At 56.5% G+C, this 23,731-nt stretch overlaps 2 protein-coding genes across 7 annotated transcripts in view; one reads left to right on the top strand and one right to left on the bottom strand.

The window, feature by feature from the left end:
• Positions 1-50: 50 nt before the first annotated feature.
• Positions 51-15,942, top strand: GNPTG (N-acetylglucosamine-1-phosphate transferase subunit gamma). Its single transcript, XM_069485718.1, has 11 exons — positions 51-102; positions 178-229; positions 304-371; positions 12,930-12,984; positions 13,051-13,134; positions 13,210-13,303; positions 13,384-13,498; positions 13,570-13,652; positions 13,727-13,858; positions 13,939-14,020; positions 14,111-15,942. The coding sequence occupies exons 1-11, from the start codon at positions 51-53 to the stop codon at positions 14,206-14,208; spliced, it is 915 nt and encodes a 304-aa protein (XP_069341819.1). The 3' UTR covers positions 14,209-15,942.
• A 40-nt stretch (positions 15,943-15,982) lies between these two features.
• The window catches only part of UNKL (unk like zinc finger), a 36,932-nt gene continuing 29,183 nt past the window's right edge, over positions 15,983-23,731 (bottom strand). For 2 of the 6 annotated variants that reach the window (XM_069487123.1, XM_069487128.1), the window contains exons 11-15: positions 19,695-19,787; positions 19,015-19,242; positions 17,911-18,110; positions 17,570-17,824; positions 15,983-17,019 (exon numbers count right to left, since the gene is read on the bottom strand). In XM_069487123.1, the coding sequence (XP_069343224.1) occupies positions 16,864-17,019; positions 17,570-17,824; positions 17,911-18,110; positions 19,015-19,242; positions 19,695-19,787 (932 nt within the window). In that variant the 3' untranslated portion in view covers positions 15,983-16,863. Of the gene's footprint in view, positions 17,020-17,565; positions 17,825-17,910; positions 18,111-19,014; positions 19,243-19,694; positions 19,788-20,204; positions 21,152-23,731 lie in introns of those variants that run through there. The other 4 variants (XM_069487124.1, XM_069487125.1, XM_069487127.1 and 1 more) reach the window with 4 other exon arrangements.

Raw genomic sequence — 23,731 nt, 5'->3', positions numbered from 1 at the left:
TTCTCGCCGCCACGTGACCCGACCGGCGCCCACATGACCGCCGCCGAGCTATGGCGGCGAAGGCGTCGTGTGTTCTGCTGCTCCTCTGGCTCGCGGCGCGCGGTTAGTGGCCCCGTGCGCCCCCGCCCCCACCCCTTCCGCGCCCCCCGCACCTCCTCACCAACCTCCTCCCCGCAGGGCCCGCAGGCGCCGCCAAAATGAAGGTGGTGGAGGAGCCCAACACATTCGGGTGAGCGGCGTCGCGGGGCGGCTTGGGCCGGGCGGCCTGGGCCGGTTCCCAGCTGACCCTGCCGCTTCCCGTAGGGTGAACAACCTGTTCTTGCCCCAGACCAGCCGTCTCCAGCCCAAGAGGGAGCCGGCGCCCGTGTCTGGTGAGTGCAGAGCCCTGGCGGTGGGCGCGGGGGCTCCGGTGGGGAGGAGGGGCGGCCTTGGATGCGGGACCCTGCGAGTTAGGCCTGGAATCTCGTGCCTTGGTTTGTCAACCTTCTGAAATGAATGGTTAAGCGCGCGAGGATATACCAGAGCGTTCCTGTACCGAGTTAAAGTGGCTGTCTCTGTTATAGTATGGAGTGGGAGAAATGACCACCTAGAGACCGAATTGAGTCAAGTTATGAGTCTTTATTAGCTGGCCAGCGACCACCCCCTGCCCTGTTAGGATATAGGTACAGAGAATGGCTCTGAGCCGAAAAAATAGGAAGGTTTTACATTATTTTAAGTTAGAATTATGTGACTTTAGGCTACGTGACTTTAGGCATGGTGGTTGAAATAACATTATGTTTTTTTGTTTTTTTTACAGCTGTGGGGTCTGGGACCGGTCTCGGACCCCCGTTTCAGTTACAATTTTTAAGTGAGTAGGTTTACAGAAACAGCACTAATTAAGAACATTTTTTTAGGCGTTAAGCAAGCACAATAAATTTTACGACAGGCAGCTGGAAAGTTTAAACAATTAGTTACAAGTTAATTGCTTTGTTTTATCTCTGTAGGGTACATCTTTCCAGTTACAGACATAGGTCAAGCCGAACATAGGTCACCTAGCGAGCAAACATAGGGTTAAATTATAGACTTACGTCAAGCGGACATCGGCCATCTGGTGAGCAAGCATGTTTTCAAGTGGGCCTTTACATCCCTACTGGTTTTTTGTGAGAATTAAATTCTTGATTTGTCATCACAGATGTGATGATAATGAGTTCGGAGTACCATTAATTTTATATTTTGGATTTGTTTCTGTATGTATGATAACAGGTAATTTAGTATATATGGGCCAATTAGTAAGGTTAGTAGGAACAAGACTGGTGGCCCGGCCATTGTTGATAAGAGAGTGGTCAGCCAAGGGAACCATGAAAAAAGATTTTTATATTAATTATTGTTATTTTTATGGTTTTTGTTTTTTTTTTAGTCTATTTTGTATTTGGGAGAGGTTATTTTTAATTATTTTTGAATGATTAGTGTAAAAACACCATGTTTTTTTAGAGTTATATATAAGCCACCTTATTTAAGGAACAGGAGGTCCAGGCCTTGGTGATTTTGTAAAATTACTTTTATAAGGGAATTTATTGAGTGTTTAAGTGAGTGACAGATTTTTTTAGTTTATTGAGATCAAGATCGATTTGTTGGCTTAAGATTTTAAAATTTTGATTGTTTATTATTAAGGCAGAGGTTTTTATAGCTGTTGAGCCCGAGATCTTTAATTTTACAAGTAGGGGCACTAGGACAGGTGTGGCTCGTTTGAAACGGGCGGGCGCTGGAAACTGTTTTTTCCCCCAGAGTAATAGTATATTTGGGGGACAATATGTATAAGGACGTAAAGGTCCTTTTTCTGGGATATAATGGATGGCCGTATGTAAGGGGTGATTGTAGTGGTACAAGTAAACCAAGTTTTTTGGGGGGCCACCAGAAGTGTTTTCTGGATCGGTGGAGTTGGTTTTTATAACAGAACTATAGGAGTCACTATAGGGAGATCTGGCTACGATGAATTTAGGGGAGTAGAGACAGGTTCCCTGTTCCTGGAGATCTTTTAAAGTGAGTTTTGGCTTTTGACCCCACTTACAGTAATGTTGTTTTGGGGTTTTTTTTTGTTGTTGTTGTGGAGTTTTTAATATCTGTTTTTGTGGGGCCAACAGAGTTGGTGGCTTTGATCCCCATGTAATAGGGAGGTTCTGGGTTTAGGCAGAGTTAACAATCCTCGGTTATATTAGGACTAGTTTTATTGAGGAATTTATAGACTGAGTTTAACAGATTAAGGGGTGGCTGTCTTTGTGGCCTAGGCGTCTGGGTATGGGAAGGAGGGGTTATAGGGATGTTTTTGGTAGGGTTTGGTTGATTAGTAGGCTGGAGAGTTTGTGCCGGCGGCAGATTTAAATATAAATCATGGTTGGGTCTTACAGGGTTATTAGGCCATGTAGGAGTGAATTTTTGAATGGTGAATAGGACCTCAGGTCTGAGTATTTTCCAGTTGTGGCATAAAGTTTAAATTTGTATGTTTTTTCCGAGGCCCAAGTTTGAGTGTGTTACTGATAAATCCTGATGGCCTTGGGGTTACAAGACCCGAGTGTATTAGTGGTGTAGTTTTGTTTGTCTTGAGTCAGTGAAATATAGGGGTCCTTGTTTACCCATGATGTCATTGTCTCACAACCCGAGTTGGCACAATAGTACTCGCCCTGCTTTTGCCATTTTGGCAGCCTAGTTGTAGGATAAATATAGTGTTGGTAGGTCTGTAGACCCTGTTTTAGACCTCTGTCACCACACCCGTAGTTTTTGGCTCCGGTGTAACCGCCTCCCGAGTGTCCTTGTGAACCCATTTGGTATCCCCTTTTAAGATGCTCTTTTATTTTATTAAACAATTGACAAAGATTGAAATGGAAGACGGGTTGAGATAGGGAAGAGTTTTGGGCCACTACGGTTTTATCCATTGTTCTGGTAAGTACCTAGGTGTAATTTATGGGTTGGTGGGGGTTGTCATCTGCTGGATTGAGACAGATAACTAGGAGGAACCAGAGGATTCTCTGGAAAGTTTTATTTTTAGTGGGTTTTCAGTGGGCTGGGCGATCTATTTTTCAGGGAGTTGATCTGGGGTCGTCTTTTTAATCTGCGTGCAGTGGATCCAGTGACGTTTTCGGGCAACTTTTATGGCTGTTGGCGTGGTGAGGATCACTGGCAGGGGTCTAGTCTACCTGGCCTCCAAGGTAGCTGGTTGGAGTTTTTTTATTTAGACAAGGTCTCCCGGCTGTTTCTGGAATGAAGTCTTTTCAGGGGCAGGATTAGTTGGTCCAGGATGAATGGCCTTTACAAGGCCCCAGGTTGGGCTGCAGACTGTAAGGCCTGTAATGACTTAAGAAGGGAATGGTTATTTAACTCTGTTACTTTGTCCTCCCCCAGCTTGGGGATGGGGGGACGGTGGGCCGAACATGATTTTGTATGGGCTTAAGTCTTTAACATAGGGAGTGTATTTAGTCTTTAGTAGGGTAAAGGGAAGGAGGCCAACCCAGTCTTTGTTAGTCTGTAGTTTTAGTTTATTTAATGTTTTTTTAATGTCTTACTTATTTTTTTTACTTGTCCTGAACTTTGAGGTTTATAAGTACAGTGTAATTTTCAATTAATTTTTATCACCTGGGCCAGTAATTGAGTTGTTTTGGTGATAAACGCTGGGCCATTGTCCAATTTTAGGGTCAGTGGGAGGCCAAATCTGGGGACAATTTTAGTTACTAATTTTTTTTTAGAACTACTTGTGTTGTCTCTGACTTTGTAGGAAAAGTTTTTGTTTATTTAGAAAAAGTGTCAACGAATATAAGTAAATACTGGTATTTATATTTACCTGTCTTTAGTAAAATTTATTTTTTATTGTTTTTTGGGGGCTTGTACCTGTAGTCTAGCCCCCCAGGGGAAGATTAATTTTTTTACCTGGATTGATTTGTGTACAGGTGGAACATCTTGTTACCTGTCGAGTCATCTGGTGAAGTTGAGTTGGTTTTCTTAATTATACAAGTCACTAGTTAGAAAGGGCACGTAGACCATGGATGGTGGCCGATCGGAACCCGATGTGGGAGGCACTTGTCTTAAGGGAGTGAGGCCACCCCTGGGGATGAATTGGGAGAGGAACCATAATGTGAGCCACTCTGAGTGGCCGGGGGCTCGTTGGCTCAGGGCTCGGTTCCGGCTTGTTTTGGGGTTTTTTAGGGGCAGAAGTATATGGGGGAAGTTTTGACAAAATAGAATCCTCCGCTGGGTATATTTTGGGTTGTTTGTTATTCCCAGTGGAAGGTTTGGTTATAAGAACTGTTGTTTTAGCCTTTTCACCTGGCTTTTTGTAAGTCTGTAGCCACTTTGGGTTATTTACTAAAATATTATTTTAAATTTGTATATAAGGAATCTGATTAGGGCACCCTGGGTTTTTAAAAACTATAGTTTGAACACGATTGGCGAGGGTGGCCTGGGTGTGTGGTGTTTTTGTTTGTTTTTTTTTTTTTTGGCGGACATCCTACACCAAATGTGGGCCATTTTTGTTTACAAAATTTTTGTAAATTAAAAGTATTAATAGTGAGTCCATAGGGCTTTGCCCTGCGCTGAAAGTCCTGGAAATTTTTTAGAAAACATTTAATAGGTGTATAGTGAACACAAGGTACAGATGGGACTGGCCCATTATTGTATAAGAAAATATAAGTTTAAAGAAAATGTCTAACTACTAGAGTGGAGGCATTTTTACCAAAAGACACACACCAAGTCGATTTCGGAGCCAGCGGAGGAGCCAGCGGAGGTACCGCTATCTGCCGTCTGTCGGTGGGTGCCCTTGGCAGGCCAGACAGTAATGGTGGCTACGGGGAGGTCGGGATCAGGTCCTTCTTATGTATAAAAACCGCGTCTGTCACTGGCCGGGTCTCTACCTGGTTTTACACTGTTTACAAAATCGCATGTAGAATGTCTAAAAGGGAATTGGTTATGATATAATATTTTTACTGTTAGCCCTTTTTTTTTTCCTTAGAGTTTTACCCAAATGAGACACTTTATAATTTTGAGGGCTTCCAGTGTAGTAGTTTTAACCAGTATTATTGTTACTGATGTCTAAACTCTGCTTTGTTGATCCTATGTCTTTTCTGGGCTTTGGTTTTTACATAAAGTTCTGAATTTTTCCCAGCCTCTGCTTGTGTGAATTTAATTAGTCCGTTCTGTCTCTAAGTAAGTCATTATTTAATTTTGTACTTGTTCCCCCCCTGCTGTTTTAATCTTTTATTATAATTTTTAGCACATAGTGTAGCCCGAAAATAGAGAGCGCCACGGGCGGCCCCAGTTGGGACTCCCTTTTGATCGGCCAGAGCTCTGGGCAGAAATTACGTCGCGTTAATACTCGCCGCGGGCCTTCGCGATGCTTTGTTTTAATTAAACAGTCGGATTTTCCTGGTCCTGGTGCTCACCGGTTCTAGGTCGGCCGATGCGAGGGGCTGCGCGGAACCTCGGCCCCGGGGGGACCCGGCGGGGGGGACCGGTGTGTGCGAGGAGGGGAACGCCCACCGGGCTCCCCAGGGCGGCCGCAACGCCCACCGTAGTCAGGGCGATCCACGGGAAGGGCCCGGCTGGTGTTCAGAGTCCCCCCCCCCGCCGGCTCACACTGATACTACACATTTACTTTGCTACTTTGTCACTCGCTGTGTGTCTTGAATTCTTCATTCTGTTCGCTGGGTGCTTGGTCTCCGCAGGACGGCTGTGCATTCCTCTCTTGGCACGCGCTGTGCTTAGGCTGTTTACACGTTTTGGCCGTGAGTAGTAGTATGGTGGAGAACAGCCCTTTGTGGGCGCCTGTCTCTACCCCGTGTGAGTGGCTTCCCAAGAGATCCCAGAAGTGCAGGTGTGGGGCCATGGAGTGTGTGCATTTTGAACACTGAGTCCTGAAGAAACAAAAATCTAGAAGAGGGTCTGTGCTGGGGCTGCAGCAGTGAACCATACACAGCTGCGGAGCTGACGGTGGGGGATGGAGGAGCAGGCAGTGAAGGAAGTGGTGAGATACGTGCCCAGTGCGGAAGATGCTGCGCAGGCACGGAGGCGGAGAAGGGAGGGCGTGTGTTGTTTTGGGGACTGCCACTTTAAACAAGGTGGTCAGGAGACGTCTTGAGAAGTGACATTTGGGCCAAAAGCTGAAGGAGAAAGGGGAGGGAGCACGGTGGCTGTCTGGGGGGAGGGGTCCTGCAAAGGGACCTTGAGCGGGAAGCCAGGGCCAGAGGGGACAGAGCGGCCGGTCAAGGGTGAGGTTGGGGACACTGGGGCCAGATAGTGCAGCGCCATGTTTGTGGTTTGTTATGTGGACTCTGACTCTGAACAAAAGTATTTGATGTTTTTGTTATTAAAAGTATGAAGTAGAAAAATGGGAAGACTGAGAGGAGACACCAGCGGGCTCTCCTTACGGCAGCAGCTAACACTCTGCCCTGCTGGCTGTGTCTTCTCCCTCTGTGGCCATTTTTAAAAAGGTGAGTATTTTCTGAACCACTTGAAAATCAATTACAGACATCATGACTCTGCTCCCAAATACTTCCAGTGTGACTCTTCCGCCCCAGAATCGGCAGTGATTCTGTAATGTAACCAGTGTGTATCCAGACTTCCCCGGCGTGTCAGGAAGGCCTTTGCCATCGTCCCCACCGCGTTTCCGTCCAGGGCCAGTCAGGGTTCTCATGTGCATTTGGCTAATTACGTCTCGTGAGTCTTTTCATCTGGAACAGCCCCCTCCCCCTTTATGTTTTTAGATTTTTATGACATTGACTTTTGTGGGGGGTTGTTTGTTTTTGAGAAAAGCCAGCATGAAGCACTTTGATTGCAGAAATAAAACTTGGAACTCATATGGGGTGCAGCAAAAATTTCTCTCACCAAATCCCTACACAGGACAGCAAAGGGGGGAGAAGGGACTGTGGGAACAAAAGCCAGGAAACTGAGCGCCAAGCGTGAAAAACAGGAGATGCTGAAGGTGCGGTGACCAGTATGATTTTTTTTTTTTTTTTTTGAAACAGTCTTGCTCTGTCACCCTGGCTAGAGTGCAGTGGCATCATCATAGCTCACCGCAACTTCCAATTCTTGGGCTCAAGTGATCCTCCTGCCTCAGCCTCCTGAGTAGCTGGGACTACAGGTGCACGCCATGACACCCTGCTAGTTTGTGTGTGTGTGTGTGTAGAGACTGGCTCTCTCTATGTTGCCCAGGCTGGTCGTCAACTCCTGGCCTCAAGCAGTCTGCCCACCTTGGCCTCCCAAAGTCCTGGGATTACAGACATGAGCCACGGTGCCTGCCCAGGGCTTTTAATTTAACCCAGGGACATTTCTCATCTTGGAGAATAATTGAGCCCTCAGTGGCGCGTAATATTTGCTAGAGCTGTGTAGTGCAGCAGCAAGAATGTTTGATATATAACAGGTAGAAATTTCATCCAAAAACAAAAAAGATTCTTGCAAACCCCACCCAGCACCAGTTCTGACTCTAAAGTTAACCCATCACTTGTGCTGTGAGTACTTGACTGTATCCTTGATTAGAAACCTAGACCAAAAGACTGGAACTGACCATTAGCCCCAAATGAAAACAAGATAAAATGAGTAACTTGAGCCACAGCGGGTAGTTAAGGTAAACACAGGTAGGAGGAGAAAGGGCAGGGGAGGAGACGGAGGTGTCAGAAGCCACGGGAGGCTGCAGGAGGGCTGGTCTGGTGTCCAGAGGCGTGGCTTCTGATGTCATCAACACAGTGACTGCCCCTGTGGCAGGTATGTGCCGGGTTCGAGACTCCAGGAAATACATGTTCTTGATTCACTGCAGATGATTCTTTGCACTGTGAGGTGACGATACTGATCATACACAGTAAGATTCATTCGCTTTGTTTTCGGTTTATGGACTTATTTCGTCCTTTTTATTTTGTATTTGAACATGTGTGTGTGAAAACATTTACATGCTGGGTTTGGTGTTTCTTGATTTCTGGAAGTTCTGTACGTCAGGGACCCGACTTCCTTATCTTGATGTGAGACAAGACCTGCTTTTCGGCAGTTCATGTTTTTCCGTCCTGCTGATGGAGTCTGTCCTCAGACCAGTGTTTTCCCTGGCTGTGCCGCCAGGTGCGTCTGTGTTAAGCGCCTGCTGCTTCTCTGACGTGACGCTCCTTCAGCGTGAACTACGCAGCGGTCCGGGCGCGGGCCGCAGGGCGTGACGCCGGACAGACCCGGCCTGCGCGCAGGGCGCTGCTGTCAGTTCAGTTGAGGGAGCCGAGCGGCAAGGTGAGGCTGAGCAGGGCACTGTCATGATCGCGGCCTGGGGCTTGGAGGTCCCGGCAGAGGTGGTGGCACCAGCTGGCCCCAGGAGGAGGGGTGCGGCCTTGCCAGGACTGGCGGGCCGGTAGGGCCTGGCCCCTGCGCGGTGGCAGTGGGCACCCCAAGGGCCTGGGTCTCCACCCCATCAGCGGAGCGGGCAGTGGTGAGTGGTTGTCAGGTCTGTGATTTGGAGCCAGTGTCCCCGATGTGGCAGGAGAAGCAGGCAGGGCAGGGTGCTGCTGGCCACGGCGTCCCCCGAGGGTGTTCTGGCTCGGAGGTGGTGGTGGGAGGCAGTGGACAGCCGGGAAGACTCCTGACGTGGGCAGGGCCGGTCCCCGGGTCGGGGAGAGGGTGAGGGTGGAGCAGGGCGGCCCCTGGCTCCTGGCTGGAGAAGCCGTGGTGGAGGTGCCTCCCACAGGGATGGGAGCCCGGTCGGTGCGTGGGGAGGGGTCGCGGCTGACCCGGGAGGCTCAGGGTTCCTCAGGGGGTGGGTGTGGGTGCGGGTGAGGCCCTGGGGCAAGTTGTGGGCGGGCTGTGGAAACCAGGAGCGGACTGGGGCATAGGTGTGGGGTCGGGCCAGGGAGGAAGGGCCCCCTCAGGAAGGCTTGTCACCGAGAGACACGGGGCCGGTGAAAGCCTCCCCCGCTCCGCTGGGCCTGAGCAGGGGCAGCGCTGGCGGGGACGGAACGAGGGACTCTGCACTCAGCCAGCCGATAGGGTCTCGCAGAGCTGGGGCCCAGGGGCAGCTGGTGGGGGTCACCTGGGCCTGCGGGCAGAGGGCAGCAGTGAGCGCCCTGGCAGTGCAGACTGCGGCGCTCAGGCAGGTAAATACGGAACCTGGGGATGGTCCCCGCCGGCAGGGGTAGTGACGAGTCCAGCCCAGGTGTCCGGGTGTGTCTGGCTCAAGGGGAGCGGAGCAGATACCTGCAGACAGAGTGGGGGCCGGCGTCTGCACGCTGCCCGTACCCCCATCAGGAAGGCTGGTGCGGGGGACTGGAGGAGGGAGGGCGACCAGGTTGGGAAGGGGCCTGGGGCTGCACTCAAGGGACGTGGTGGCCCCACGGCTGAGGAATGCCAGCGTGGTGGGCTTGTGGCATCATCCCCTGGATGAGGGTGACCATCCAGCGGCTGGAGCCCCCCACACTGGGGCACCATCCCGGTGCCAGCCACACGTGGGCGCAAGTGAGCAGACTGCTCCAGACTGCCTCCTGCCACTGCCAGCCTTGTGGGGGGGGGGGGCGCGAAGCCTTGGGGTTCGGGTGGAAGGTGCACGAGGGGGCTGAGGGTGGGAGGTGAGTCCGGGTGCAGGGGCCGCCCACACGCAGCCAACCCAGAGGAGGGGCCGAGGTGTATCCTGTGTCCCCAGGTAGGGACAAGCGCCACAGCCCCAGGGGAGAGCCGAAAGTCAGGGAACTAAACTCCAGGCAGGCTCGGCAGGGACAGAGTCAGGGTGGCCTTGGACAGTGGTTCTCCGGTGGCAGCTTCTGGCTTCTGCAGGAGGAAGGGTAAGAGCCAGGTATAGTCGCCCTGTGCCTCCTGTGTGTTTATTTTGGTTAATGGAGAAAGTAATACTGCAGACAGCTTTTAAAAGAGAAAAAACGTGTGCTTTTATCAAGAAAGGGTGTTGGTGTTTGCCAGCTGCTTTTTCTGCATTGCTCAAGGTGAATCGTGGTCGTTGGCCCCTTCGTTCTGTTCCTGTGGTGCGTTACAGGGGTTGATTTTCATGTGTTGAAACAGCCTCACCTTCCAGGAAAGAAACTTCACCTGGTCATGGTACATGATCCTTTTGATACACTGCTGCGTTCATTTTGCTGGTATGTTGTTGAGGATTTTTGCATCAGTGTTTATAAGGGGTTTTTTTTTTGGTTGGGTTTTGTTTTGTTTTGAGAACAGGGTCTGTTGCCCAGGCTGGAGTGCAGTGGCGTCCTAGCTCACTGCAGCCTCCAACGCTTGGGCTCAAGCCATCCTCCTGCCTTGGCCTCGAGAGTAGCTGGGACTACAGGCGCATGCCACCACGCCTGGCTAAGTTTTGTATTTTTGTAGAGATGGAGGTCTCACCGTGTTGCCCAGGCTGGTCTCGAACTCCTGGGCTCTAGTGATCCTCCTGCCACAGCCTCCCAAAGTGCTGGGATTACAGGTAGGAGCCACCGCACCCGGCCTATAAGGGATAGTGGTCAGGCTAATTGTGACATCATAGAGTTAGTTAGGAACTGTTCTCCCCCCTCCCATTTTTTGAGCATTTGAGAAAGACTGATGTTCTTTAAATGTTTGATAGAATTCACCAGTGAAGCCAGGTCCTGGGCTTTTCTTCCTTGGGAGGTTTCTGACTGCTCGGTCTCGGCACGCACAGCTTGTGTGTGTGCCGGGATCGGCCCGTCGCGTCCAGGCCACCAAGGTGGACAGGCGCTCACAGTAGTGCAGATACTCGGCCTCTTTATTTCTGTGACCTTGGTAGGTACAGGCCCCCTTCGTTTCTGGTTTTAGTAATTTGAGTCTTTCTTCTTGGTCAGTCTGGCTAAAGCTTTGTCAGTTTTGTTGACATTTGGAAGGAACCAACTTCTAGTTTTTATTTTTCTCTGTTTTTACAATTGTTATTTTATTTACCTCTAATCTTTATTGTTTTTTTTCCTTCTGCTACCTTTGGGTTAGTTTGCTCTTCTTTTTTGAGTTCCTTAAGGCTGTGGTCCCCAAGCCCCGGGCTGCGGACCAGTACGGGTTTGTGGCCTGTTAGGAACCCGCGGCAAGAGGAGGTGAGTGGTGGCGAGGGAAGCTTCGTCTGTGTTTTACAGTTGTCCCCACCCCCGTCACCACCACCAGCGCCTGAGCTCCCCCTCCCCCCTCCCCCCTCCCCCCAGCGCTGGAAAAACTGTTCTCCACGAAGCTGGTCCCTGGTGCCAAAAAGGTTGGGGACCGATGCCTTAAGGTACAGAAAGCTGGGTTATTGATTGGAGGAACTGTGCACAGCTGTAAGCTTCCCTGGTGGCACCGCTCTGCCGCGTCCCTAGTCTGGCGTGTCCCGGGGCATTGGCCGCTGCTTGAGAACGTGTCGATTTCCATGTATTTGTGAATGTTCCAGTTTCCCTGTGGCCACCGATTTCTAGTTTCATTTTCATGATCAGAAAAGACACTGTACGGTTTCATTCTATGTACGTTTGTGGAGACCAGTGTCGTGGGGTCACCTCTGCCGCTGCTGTGGGGGAGTCGTCGAGTCTCGTCTCCTCTTGTTCCCGCTGTTCCACCCGTTGCCAAAGGGGGACATCTCTGTCCCCAAGCATTAAGGTAGAACTGTTTTCCCCTCAGTTTTGCCAGTGTTCACTTCCCGTGTGGCCGTTAGTCTGGGTGAGCTGCGCCCAGTGCCGGCTCCCCGGCTCCCGTGCGGCTGTTCGCAGCGCGTCTTTCCCGTCCCTGCCCTTCGCTCCTGCGTCCCTAGATCTAACTGCGTCTCCCGTGGGCAGCTCGCAGCGAGAGCCCTCGTCTCTCCGCTCGTCCCGCCCTGTGCCTCTGAGCGGGGAGTTAATCCACGTTCTCCCCGATCACAGTAAAGAGAACAAAACAGAAAGGAACGGCGCGAGGCTTCCGGTCTTTTCCTTCATTCTTGCCTCTCTGTTGGCTTTTGTTGTAGTGACATTTTGATTCCTTTTCTTATGTATTCTGTTGCCATTTCCTTTGTGGTGACCATGGGGATTACGTATAACATCCCGCAATTATCCAGTCTGAGTTTAAATTTACCGCAGCTTAGCTTCCGTCACCTGCAGGAGCTGATGCTCCACGGCTCTGCGCCCAGCGCTGATTACGCCTCTGCCTCTCGGGGACCCCCCGCGCAGATTTCTCATCAGCTTTTATGCATTTGTCTTTTAAGACCTGTAGGGTTGTGAGTCTGTGCGCGTGTTTGCCGTCAGTGGAGACCTTCCTCTCCACCCAGCTCCCGGTCACCGCGCAGTGTTCTGTGCGCACGCAGCGCGCCTGGCGTGTCTTCTAGGGCAGGCCTGTCGGTGATGAACACCCAGGTCTGCGGACAGTTTAGCTGGATGTACAATTCCCAGTTTGTCCGTTTTTTTCCTCTGAATGGGACGTGTTTTCCTGTTTCTTTTGTACGCCTTGTGATTTTTTGTTGTTGAAAATTGGTCCTTTGGAAAACGGGCTACTCTGCCCGCCTTGCCAACTGGTTCTGTGGCGCGGCCCCTCCCCTGCTGGCTGGGTGTGCCCTGCGCCTCAGGGTCAGCCGGAGGGCCAGGTGACTGCCGTCCCAGGTCCCTGTGTGCGTGGCTGCTCTGAGTGTCCCTGAGCCCCCCTGCTGGGCTCTCCGTGGTCTGTCGCATGTCCGCCTGGCCCTCCTGGGAGCTGGGTAGGCAGCGTGAGACCAGTACGAACGCCACAGAGCCCGTCCTGCCCATTTGAAAGTGGCCTTTTGTCGGGTGGGTGCTCACCGGCTGCGAGACCGTCTGTGCTCCAGTCTGTGCTCCGGCTCTGCGAGGTTGGCTCAGCCAGTTCCTGGTGCTCTGGTTTCCATGGGAACCGAGCTGGGAGCTTCCTGGTCTGGCGTTTTGCTGACGTCAGTCAAGCCCCCGGGCTTCACTATAGGCTTTCCCCGACGGCCCCGAGCCTGGCAGGGTGCCCGCTTTCCCCCGGCCTGGCGCAGCCCCGTCTCACCCGCCGCTCTGCTCTCCTAGGGCCCGAGCATCTCTTCAGACTCGCCGGCAAGTGCTTCAGCCTGGTGGAGTCCACGTAAGTGGGGGCTTGGGGGTGGGGTGGGTGGAGCCAGGGACCCCCTGACAGCGCCTGCGCCCCCAGGTACAAGTATGAGTTCTGCCCGTTCCACAACGTGAGCCAGCACGAGCAGACCTTCCGCTGGAACGCCTACAGCGGCATCCTCGGGTGAGCAGGGCACGGCCGGGGGGTGCCTTGGCCCGGGCCCGGCCTCACGCACCCCTCGCCCCCCTCGCCCCCCAGCATCTGGCAGGAGTGGGAGATCACCAACAACACCTTCTCGGGCATGTGGATGAGGGACGGTGACTCCTGCCGCTCCCGGAGCCGGCAGAGCAAGGTGGGGCTGCGAGGACAGGTGCCCGGGAGGAGGGGCATGGGCTCCCCCAACCCGCGCACCAAGGTCCCCCCCCCCCGCAGGTGGAGCTTACCTGTGGAAAGAGCAACCGACTGGCCCACGTGTCTGAGCCCAGCACTTGCGTCTACTCGCTGACGTTCGAGACCCCCCTCGTCTGCCACCCCCACTCCTTGTTAGGTAGGACGCCGGGCCGCGGCCAGGGGGGTGGTGCCGGGGCTCGGCCAATCCGGGTTTGGTTGGATCCTCAGTGTACCCGGCGCTGCCGGAGGCCCTGCAGCAGCGGTGGGACCAGGTGGAGCAGGACCTGGCCGACGAGCTGATCACGCCCCAGGTGTGTGCACTCGAGGGGGGCACCCCGGCTGCCCCGTGGGGGGCGGGTGCTTCATCTGCCACCTCCACCTTCAGGGCCATGAGAAGTTGCTGAGGGCGCTTTTCGAGGACGCCGGCTATCTAAAGACCCCAGGAGAAACCGAACCCGGGCTGCAGGAGGGAGGGCCCAAGGGCCTGGGGTTTGAGACCCTGGAAAACTGCAGAAAGGTACAGAACTGGAGAGGGGACCCTGGACGTGACAGCCTCCCACCAAGCGGCTTGACTTTCCCTTAACTCCTGTGTCCTAGGCGCACACACAGCTGTCACAGGAGATAAAAAGGCTCAGAAGTTTGCTCGCCCAGCACGGCATCCACTACACAAAGCCCACAGGTGAGTCACACCTGGGGGGAGGCGGAGCCCACCTTGCAGCCTCCTGCTGCGTGGGGCCGCGGCCTGACATGCCACCCGGTGTCCTGGCAGGAACCTCCAGCTCTGAGCACTTGGCCCACGGCACACCCACAGACAGACCCTCCGAGCAGCTGCGAGGTGACCCAGGACCACGTGGGAACTTCCTGTGACTCAGAACCTGGGGGGGGGGGGTGGCGGGGCAAGTACACTACAGCAGGGGCACCAGGCGGGGACACTCCAGGGACCAGCTGGCCAGTCTGTTTGTGCACAGAGATGCAGACAAAATAAAGATTCAGAGTTTTAATTAATTCCCATACTGATAAAAATAATTCCATGACTTCTGTAAACCATTGCATAAATGCTATAGTGTAAAAAACTTAAACAAGTGTTAACAACTTTAAACAATTCACTACAAGTAAATGATTATGCATTATAAATACTACCTTCTTGGTTAAGAAAATTCCGTTCAAATAACATTCTCATCTAAATACTCAACGACATATTGGGGCTTCTATAAATTAATCCACATGAAGCGTCCACACTGAACAAAGAACTGCTGACCACGGTCGCACGAACGTCATGCTGCTCTACTGTTCCCGCCGGTGCTTAACACGGTTGAAAGACAACAGGCAACAAGAACGAGGCGTGACCGGCCCAGGCCTGCGCCCAGAACAACTCCCCCCACCCGAGCCCGTGTGGGCCTCTGAGGCCAAGGGAGGGGGAAGCTTCTGCCCACTGCGGTCACCTGGGCTCGATCCCAGCGGCCGGGGCAGTCCCCCAGGGCTGCCACTGCCGCTGCCTGACGGTGCCCGTGTGCCTCGGAGTCCCCTCCTGGGCGGGTCTTTGGTCTCCCCCCCGCACAGCCGTGCCACCGCCGACCCTGGCCTGAGAGCAGCGTGTGCACAGGCAGGCCTGTGCCACCCCCGTCTCCCAGCCGCCACCACCCCCAGAACGTGTCCTGGAGACACACTCCGGAGACCAGCCAGATTCCACAGAAAACTGACCAGAATAGCTTATAGACAGACCTAAAGCTTAATTGTCCTTAATTATTCATAATTTGAAAATGTCTAGGCGAGACATCAATGATAAACATCGTCCTGTCATCCCAACAAAGACCAAAGGCTTGAAGTGGGAAACAAGCGCATAAATAATAAAAATAACTTTAAACAGTGATAACAGTAGCACAAAATATAGGTAATTTCTAGGTACTGAGCTAATAAATCATTATCACTATAATTAAAAACAATAGATTCACTAAAACCAAGTCAATAGTTACCTTTAGTAGCGGACTAGCGGCAGACTGTCATGGGTCCACGTCCTTCAAAATGATAAAACTTTGCTATCAGTTTGTTTTACATTAAAAAGTGTTCCTAAAACTCCTATATTGAATACATTCTAATTTGGTCACGGATAAAAATCTTTACCTAGTCACTTTGCACTTTAAAAAATGCTATTGAAAGTCTTTGGCAAAGCCACGGGCCAGCAGAAGTGTGTCGCTGTTCCCTTCCGGGCCGGGGGGCTGGCGCCCGCCCCTCCTCACACACCCTCGCGGCAGGCGGACCCGCCTCGCAGAGCGCCAGCCCTGGGCAAGCAGGGACAGCCGTCCCTCCTCCCCGGGTGTCCAGGGAAAGTCCCGCTCCTGACCAGAGAGGTTCATGTCACCGTACCAGACACGTTCTCAGGAGCGTTTCCGCTGCAGGCAGGGCTGGGTGGACGGACAGAGGGACCCTGGCCACCCCTGCTCCAAGTCACCGAGGCCCTGTAGCCTGGTCCTGTCCGACCTCCGTCACGTGGCTGAGCTGAGAGCAACTCGGCGTACAGACCAGGCGACAGTGTCGGCTCAAACCGTCACCCCGACTCCAGAACGCGCCCTCGCGAGCCCCTCCGCACAGCAGCAGCGCCACCCCCCCACCCCCGCTCAGACCGCCGCCCCCCGCTCAGACCGCCGCCCCCCGCGCGAGCCGGAGGCCCAGCGGCGCGAGAAGTCACAGAGCACCGTTGCCATCGCTACCTCAGCAACCAGTCCAACACCGCTCCTTAGAAATTTTAAAAACCTCTAAAATCTGACCCCTCGGGGATAAAACAAAACCAGATCAATTGTCCCTTCACTTCTCTTGCAGGGCACAGGCACTTAGAGAAAGTGGCCACGGATCACAGACGCGTGACAGCGCTCAGTGTCACCCCGGGACACAAATATAAAACTCCAACTGCACGTGCACATGTTTAGGAAAATTAGTTCCTTTCATAAAATTAAAAACAGCTAAATGTCTGTGTGTCTTTCAATAATCACTCTCTGCTTATAAATACTATTTGCACTTAATTCGAAAACAGTAAAAATCCTAGGTCTCGTTGCTAGATAAATGCTCATTTCGTACGTGCTGGTCTCAGATACGAACTCTTAATGTTCAGCACACGACGAGTGAGCAGCCGACGGAAACGTCAGGGTCACACATGTAAAGCTTCGTGTCACCGAGTGTCACCGCATATCCAAAAACACGAACTGAGAAAGCAGCTTAGAGCAACTGGTAACATCTAACTAAATCTCTCACTTTACAAAGTGCTTTGACGCAGTGGCCTGGTCACAGCAGTGCAGGGGCCACCCAGACCGCCAAGGCGACAGTGCTCTTGGGGACAGGCGGGTGGGGGCCGTGGGTCTGCTGTGAAGGTTTCCAAGAATACCTTGAAACCGTCGGCGGGGCGGGACCGGTGGAAACGCCACGGAGGGCGGAAGGGCTCCAACATCGGCTCCAGGGTGAGTGACGAAGCGGCCACATGCACGGGGACCGCTGGAGCCTCCGAGCCCAGCGGTGTGTCCCCCAGCAGGGTCACCACTGCAGGGGCCGGCCCTCGCAGTAGGGGCACTCGGGCGCGCTGGCCGCGCACGGCTCACAGAGCACGCGGTGCTGGCACGGCTGCAACACGGCACCGCGGGGCTGCTCCCGGCAGGCCCCGCACTGCTTGGCGAGCAGCTGGAAGATCACCTGTGGGCAGAGACACCGCGGCAGGGGTCAGGGGGCACCCCCAGGGCAGGCCACGCAGGGGCCAGCACTGAGGCCACCGGCCGAGGGCCTCCCGGGCAGGCAGAGCCTGACGGGCCTCGGGAGCCTCTCAGGACAACCGCTGCCGCTACGGCTAAAGGAGCCAGCGCCCCCGTGAAGCACCCAGGCACGGCTGTAGCCATGTGACCCCAGTTCCAGCTGCACCCGGAGGGAAGGGACAGGGCAGCCTCCTCCCCAGAGAGCATAGCCTGGCATGCACTGGTAAGGGCACAGGGAGAGGGCGAATGTAGAAGATTCTGGAAAGGGGCAGGGACCAGCCTGCCCTGAGAGGAGCACACAGTCCCAGGGAGACGGGCAGAGAGGGCCACACGCTGTTCACGTGCCCCGGAACAAACCCAAGGGCAGCGTGGGGCGGCAGGGTGAGGGGTGGGAAGAGCAGGAGACGCCACCAGACTGGATCCCAGGCCCTACCCTCTCCCGGGGACAGCAGCCCCCAGAGCTGGTCCCTCACGCCGCCACCAACAGGACTCACCCCGTCCACCGCTTCCAGGTCCAGGCGCAGCTGGCTCTGCAGGGAGTGCAGCTCCGGCAGAGCGAGGGTGCCGACGTCGCCAAAGCTCCGCAGCCCGGGCAGCGAGGACAGGCCCAGGCCCTCGAGCTCCTCCTGCAGCTGCCGGACCTGGGCCTCCACCTCCTCCTTCCTCCGCAGCGCCAGCTGCCGGGCGCTGTCCGCCGCGCGGGCGCGCTCCCTGGCCTCCTGAGCCTCCCGCTGCCACGCGTCACAGGCCTGGAACCAGGGCCGCGCAGGAGTTGGTGGCCAGGGCCCCCACAGCCCCAGCGCCCCCGCCCTCCCCAGCCCCCAGCGCCCCTCACCTGCTTCACCTGCCGCCAGGACTCCTCCCACTGCCGGATCTTCCTCTTGGCCTCGTCCAGCTGCCGCCGGACCCGGGCCAGCTCGGCACCGTTGGGACTTGCGCTCAAGGACGAGGGACCGGTGTTCAGGACGGGGGACGGGCTGGGAGAGAAGCTGCCGGAAACAAAGTCCCAGATGCTCCCGGGGACACCATTCAAACCTGGGTGTGGAGGAGGGGATGACACAGCCCAGCCACGTCCCCGTGTGGGGACCCCCGGCCCACGCACCCTGACTGCAGGGACGCCAGCCCCATCCGCACCGACCTGCCCCTTCCCACACAGGCCTTTGGACAGGATGGGAAACCGACCCGCAGCCCCACTGCGTGGTCGGGGGCCCAGACACTGGCCCCCGGTCACACACGCAGACCCTCGGGGACCCCAAAGAGCTTTGCTCACAAGCCTGACATCTCCTGATACATGTGGCATTAGCAATTACATCTGGGATCTGAGATACTCAGAAACGTTAACTCTTTAAAACAACAAACTACATAAGAAAACGTTTTCCTTTTATTTTTTTTTTTTTTCAGACAGAATCTCACTCTGTTGCCCAGGCTAGAGTGCCGTGGTGTCAGCCTCGCTCACAGCAGCCTCAGACTCCTGGGCTCAAGGGATCCTCCTGCCTCAGCCTCCCGAGTAGCTGGGACTACAGGCATGCACCACCATGTCCGGCTAATTTTTTCCATTTTTAGTAGAGATGGGGTCTCACTCTTGCTCAGGCTGGTCTCAAACTCCTGACCTTAAGCGATCCTCCTGCCTCGGCCTCCCAGAGTGCTGGGATTACAGGTGTGAGCCGCCCCACCTGGCCATAAGATAACATTTGCTTTTTTTCTAGGAGACCAGTACGGTGATGTCAATGTTTTCTAAGGGAAAGACAGCGTGAACGCGGCGCTATTTCCTGCTACGGATCAGGCACATGGCACTCCTGGCTCCTGCGGCTGGTCCACGCGGCCCCCCACTGCGCCGTGCCTGCAGGGGGCCCGGGCCTCCTCAGCCTCAGTGGGCGGCAGCAGGGGCGAGAGCCCCGCGCGGGTTCCACGCCCCGCGGTCGGCCCACACCCCACTCACCTAGGGAGCTGTAGGAGGAGGCCGAGGAGCCCAGGGCGCCCGGCTCCGAGCGGAGGGGCGGCGGCTGCTGGGGGGGCGTCATGGCCGTGGAGACCAGCGGCCCCGGCAGGGACTGAGAGAGCGAGCTGAGCGGCGAGGTGGACAGGGAGGACGCGGAGTGCAGGGACGGCGAGCGGGGCAGCGAGCCCGGGATGGTGACGGGCGCCGAGCCTGCCAGTGACCTCGCACCTGCGCGGGGGGAGGCTGGTGAGCGAGAGCCGGGGCGGCAGCCAGGGAAGGGGGGCCTGGGATGCCGGAGGCACCTGGGGGGTGAAGGGGGTGGGCCGGCAGCGGCCCGTCAGGGTGTGTAACTGGCGGGGCCCCCAGGAGGCCTCGCCCCTCACCGCTCAGCCACTCGCACGTGCTCCCAGCGCTAAGGGCCCCGAAATGGTCTATTTACTTCCAAATCAGAAAGAACAGATGATCTTTTAGGTTGAAGGGGACAGTTTAGCACGTGGCGTTAACCTGTCCGTCTGTGTGCGGCGCGGTGGTTAAAGATTCCTGCATCCCTCAAATGCTGTCTATCCCTGCAGGGGCCACGCGTCTCGGACGGGGGAGGCCGAGGAAGAGCGGGGGCTGCCCTGCACAGAGAGGAGGGGACCCCCCAGCGCTGAGGGGCGCACAGGCCTTCGGCGCCCTACCTGCTGGCCCGAGGGTGCGGCCGTCACGCTCCTCCAGGTCCTTCTCCAGGGACGCGATGTTCACGTTGCTAAGATGAAGGTCCAACGCGGGACCTGCGGAACAGCCTCAGCTCAGGGAAGCCCCATCCGCCCCAGCCGAGACAGAGCCAGAAGGCGCCAGGGGTCCTGGGGGTGCTGGGGGCCTGCAAACCAGCCCTCCCGCCTCCTGCAGTCGGCCAGAGGCCGGGTCTTCCCCAGAACAGAGGAGTCCGGGCCACTCACCCCCGTCCCAGCGCACAGCTCTGGGCTCACCAAGTATCAAATCTGACCAAGTGGGCCGGGCGCGGTGGCTCACGCCTGTGATCCCAGCACTCTGGGAGGCCGAGGCGGAGGATGGCTCGAGCTCAGGAGTTTGAGACCAGCCTGAGCAAGCGAGAGACCCCGTCTCTACTAAAAATAGGAAAATTAGCTGGGTGTGATGGCACCTGTAGTCCCAGCTACTCAGGAGGCTGTAGTGAGCTGTGATGACACCCCTGCACTCCAGCCTGGGTGACCGAGTGAGACCCTGTCTCAAAAACAAGAAGTTTGACCCAGTGAACATACTTGACCATAAACTTTCCCAGGAAAGCGATTTTCATCAGCAAGTGGCTCACAGGCAATTCTATGCCAAGCACCAAGACGACACTTCCTAAATCCAGGACGACAGAACAGGACACAGGACCCCACACAGGGACGGAAACTTGGAGCACAGACGCCACCCGGCCTCAGACGCAGCTGGTGCTGTTCATCCCACCCCCGGGCACCGAGGAGGGTCCTGCCCAGCCCGGCCCCCACGGTGCGGACCCTGGTATGGCCCATGAGGGCGCCTGGGCCTCATCCCCCCACCCAGAACTGGCCCAGCCTGGCAGGGCCGAGACACCCGGGAACGGCCGCGTGTCAGGGTGACAGCTGTTTGCTGCACGGGGGTGGCCCCCGGATGGAGGACAGAGACAAGTGTGTGGAGGGGAGGCTCTGGCAGGAGCGGGGACGGCCGAGAGAGGCTGGCCCAGAGGAGCCGAGGCCAGGGACAAGTGAAAAGATGCCACAGAGGGGAGGAGCCGGCACAGGGACAGGAGCCACTGCTGCCTTTACCAGGACCAGCGAGAAATGCAGGCCTTGCGGGCCGGGGGAGCACAGCTTGTGACGAGGGACTAGGTCCCGCTGCACGGGGGCTGTGCGGAGTGGCGTGCGGAGCAAGGCTCCGGTCAGCCCCGATGGGACCCAGCCGCTCCGTCCTTCCCAGCCAGGCCCGAGGACCCGTTAGCTCCGCTCGGCCTGTGGGGACCACACGAGCCAACCGTGGAAAGTGCGCCTCGCCCCATGCCCGGCGCTCGGCAGCCCCACCCGAGGGGCCAATGTGGATTCCCGACAGCCCCGCCCCCTGGCACGACCCCAGACCCCACCCGGCCCTCACGTGTTCCTCGAGGGAACCTGGGGGCACGGAGGCCGCTGAGCTGCCCTGGAGCCAACAGCCCTCCTGCTCGCACCGCGGAGCCAGCGGGCCAGGGTCCGGCGCTGGGAGGACGGCAGCGGTGCCCGGGAGCCGGGCTGGCGCACGGAGCAGCCCCCCGTGGTGGAACCACTTAAATGAAGCTTGAAGGAAGTTGTCCACGGTCTTATCCGGGAAAGAGACGGATGGCAGGGTGGCCACGGGCCAATACCCCGCGGAGACCAGGAGCCCACAGCCCGTTTCCCTCTGGTGGCTCTGGGGGTGACGGCGCGGAGGCTCGCCCTGGAAGACGCCAGGCGGGGGAGCAGCAGAGGACAGCCCCAGGCTGGCAGCACCCAGCGCACTCGAGGGTCAGTGGACACTCAGCGCCGTGGTGTCCTGCACAGCAGGTCCCTGGGACCTACCCGACGTCCTCGGGCCACAGCAGAGGACAGAACCCACGTGGAAGGGGGCTGAAGCAAGGGCCAAGACAGGACAGAGACCCACAGTGAGGCCCCAGGGCACAGGAATGTCACCTTCCTCAGCCAGAAGAAACTGTCAGAGACAAAGCGCGGAAGACCGAGCAGGTGGCCGGGGCAGCAGGAGAGGGCAGCTGCCACCTGCGTGCACACAGGCCTCGCTGCTCCTGGGTGTTCCCGGGGCCCCTCCCGCGGTGACAGCCTCACGTCACCCTGGGTCACGCTGGAGGGAACACCGGAAGGAACAGGGGTGTTGGCGTCGGGCCGCTGAGTGACAACGGACCACGCTGGGCAACTCTGAACGGCAGAAACCTGTCCTCCCACAGCTCTGGAGGCCGGGAGCCCTAGGCCAAGGTGTCAGCAGGGCACGCTCCATGCAGAAGCTCTTCCGGAGGGCTCCGCCTCCATCCCGCACCTTCCATGGCTTCCATGGCCCGTTCCTGGCCGCAGCTCTCCAGTCCCTGCCACCGTCTTCACGCGGCCTCCTCCACGTCCGAGTCCAAGCTTCTCGTAAGGACACGGGCCGCTGGACCAGGGCCCACGACACCCACCTCATCCTACCTTAATGGCACCTGCGAAGTCCCTACGTTGCCCCTCCTCCACGGGGGGGGGGAGGGGTACCTCCCACAGCCACCAGCGGACGCCTGAAACCACGGACAGGGCTGAACCCTGAACATTTTGTTTCCTGTACGTACATCCCTACGACAGGCTTGATTTGTGAGCTAGGCAAAGAGCCCAGGAATAAGTAAGAACACAGAACGATGACAACTCGCTGTAATAAAGCTACGTGAATGTGGTCGCTGTCGTTTGAAATGTCTCCTGCCGTCCTCCCCTACCCCCCGCCAGCAGAGGCCCAAGCCCAGCCCTCGCAACACCCCAGGAGTGACCTTAACACAAGGACCGCTCCATCGGTCCCGCGCGTGCTGGGCACGGCCTCCTGGGGTCTCCCCTGCAGCGCCCGCCCCGCCACATGCTGTGGGCTCAGCCGGGCCCAGCGTCCCGGGCTGAGCATTGGGGCTGGCTCAAGCCCACCTTCCTGTGTGGCCTGGCGCGTGTGCCATGGCCGGTCCTTGCCCCACACGTGCTCCTCAGCCGGGCCCGGAAACCCAGACTTGCCCTCTGCACCCGGAGCCCCGGGGCCAGGATGGGGGGCCCCTTCCTAGCTCACAGCATTCCAGGAACTCTTCAGAGAGCAAAGGCACAAAGGAGCCCCAGTGGAGGAGCCTTCTGTCCCAGGCTGTGACTCGCACCAGTGCTCCTGCTGCTGGCCTGTCCCTGCCCCCCAAGTGCAGGCCCCCCTGGGGGCCACACGCAGTCCCTGTCACCTGACAAAGCACAGCACTTGGCTGTTTACAGGCACCAGCCACAGCCTAACTGGGACAGATCCGCCCTGAACCGCAGCCCGGAAAGTTCCCTGGAGAGGCGTGTGGGGAGCCCCCGCACCCCCACCCCAGGGTCCCCGGCCCTATTTCAGAGACAGTGACTGGCAAGAGGGAGCCCTTGATCCAAAGCGGGGAGAGTCCCCGGAGGCCCCAGCACTCCTGGGGTGCCGTGGTGGGGCAGCTGCTCCCAGGGCGAGCCTCCCTTCGCCTACCTCACCGCACTGTGCCCCGCGGTCAGACCCAAGTCTTCCGCAACATTCTCAGAGGGAGAACTGACTTTTAAACAGACACTCAGAATCTGGGTGAACTCAGTTACGTAAGCCACGCGAGGCTGCGCTGTGCCACCTGACCCGGAGCCAGCCTTGCCGAGCCACCAGGAGCGCCTGGTGTTCCCGAGAAATCACAGGAAGCTGCTGAGTAATAGCCTGGCACAGCCGCCAGGGGTGACACAGCACATTCGGCCGCTGCTCCCCTGGGGTCAGGGACAAACGGGGACAAGCCACACAAACTGTACTGCATCAAAGACCTGGACGGGGAACCCCCCGGCCGCCACCCAGATAAAGTGCACCCCTCAGCCAGACTGTCACCGACGAGGGGCGGGGAAGCTCTGGCAAACCCACTCACCTCTCCCCAAATCCGCTCACCGGCGCGCGCAGCTTCAGGCGGTGCCGCAGGCGACTCACAGCCCGAAGGAGCAAGAGCCCAGGGGGTGGGGCGGGGGGCGGGGGG

The sequence above is a fragment of the Eulemur rufifrons genome, chromosome 14, assembly GCF_041146395.1.
Source record: "Eulemur rufifrons isolate Redbay chromosome 14, OSU_ERuf_1, whole genome shotgun sequence".
NCBI lineage: Eukaryota > Metazoa > Chordata > Mammalia > Primates > Lemuridae > Eulemur > Eulemur rufifrons.
This window is presented reverse-complemented; position numbering and strand designations above follow the sequence as displayed.

Excerpts from the sequence above, each read along its gene's own strand:
- GNPTG (XM_069485718.1), top strand. The coding sequence starts at position 51 with ATGGCGGCGAAGGCGTCGTGTGTTCTGCTGCTCCTCTGGCTCGCGGCG. Across the intron at positions 372-12,929 it reads GGAGCCGGCGCCCGTGTCTG|GGCCCGAGCATCTCTTCAGA; the intron begins GTGAGTGCAGAG and ends CTGCTCTCCTAG. Across the intron at positions 13,653-13,726 it reads ACGAGCTGATCACGCCCCAG|GGCCATGAGAAGTTGCTGAG; the intron begins GTGTGTGCACTC and ends CTCCACCTTCAG.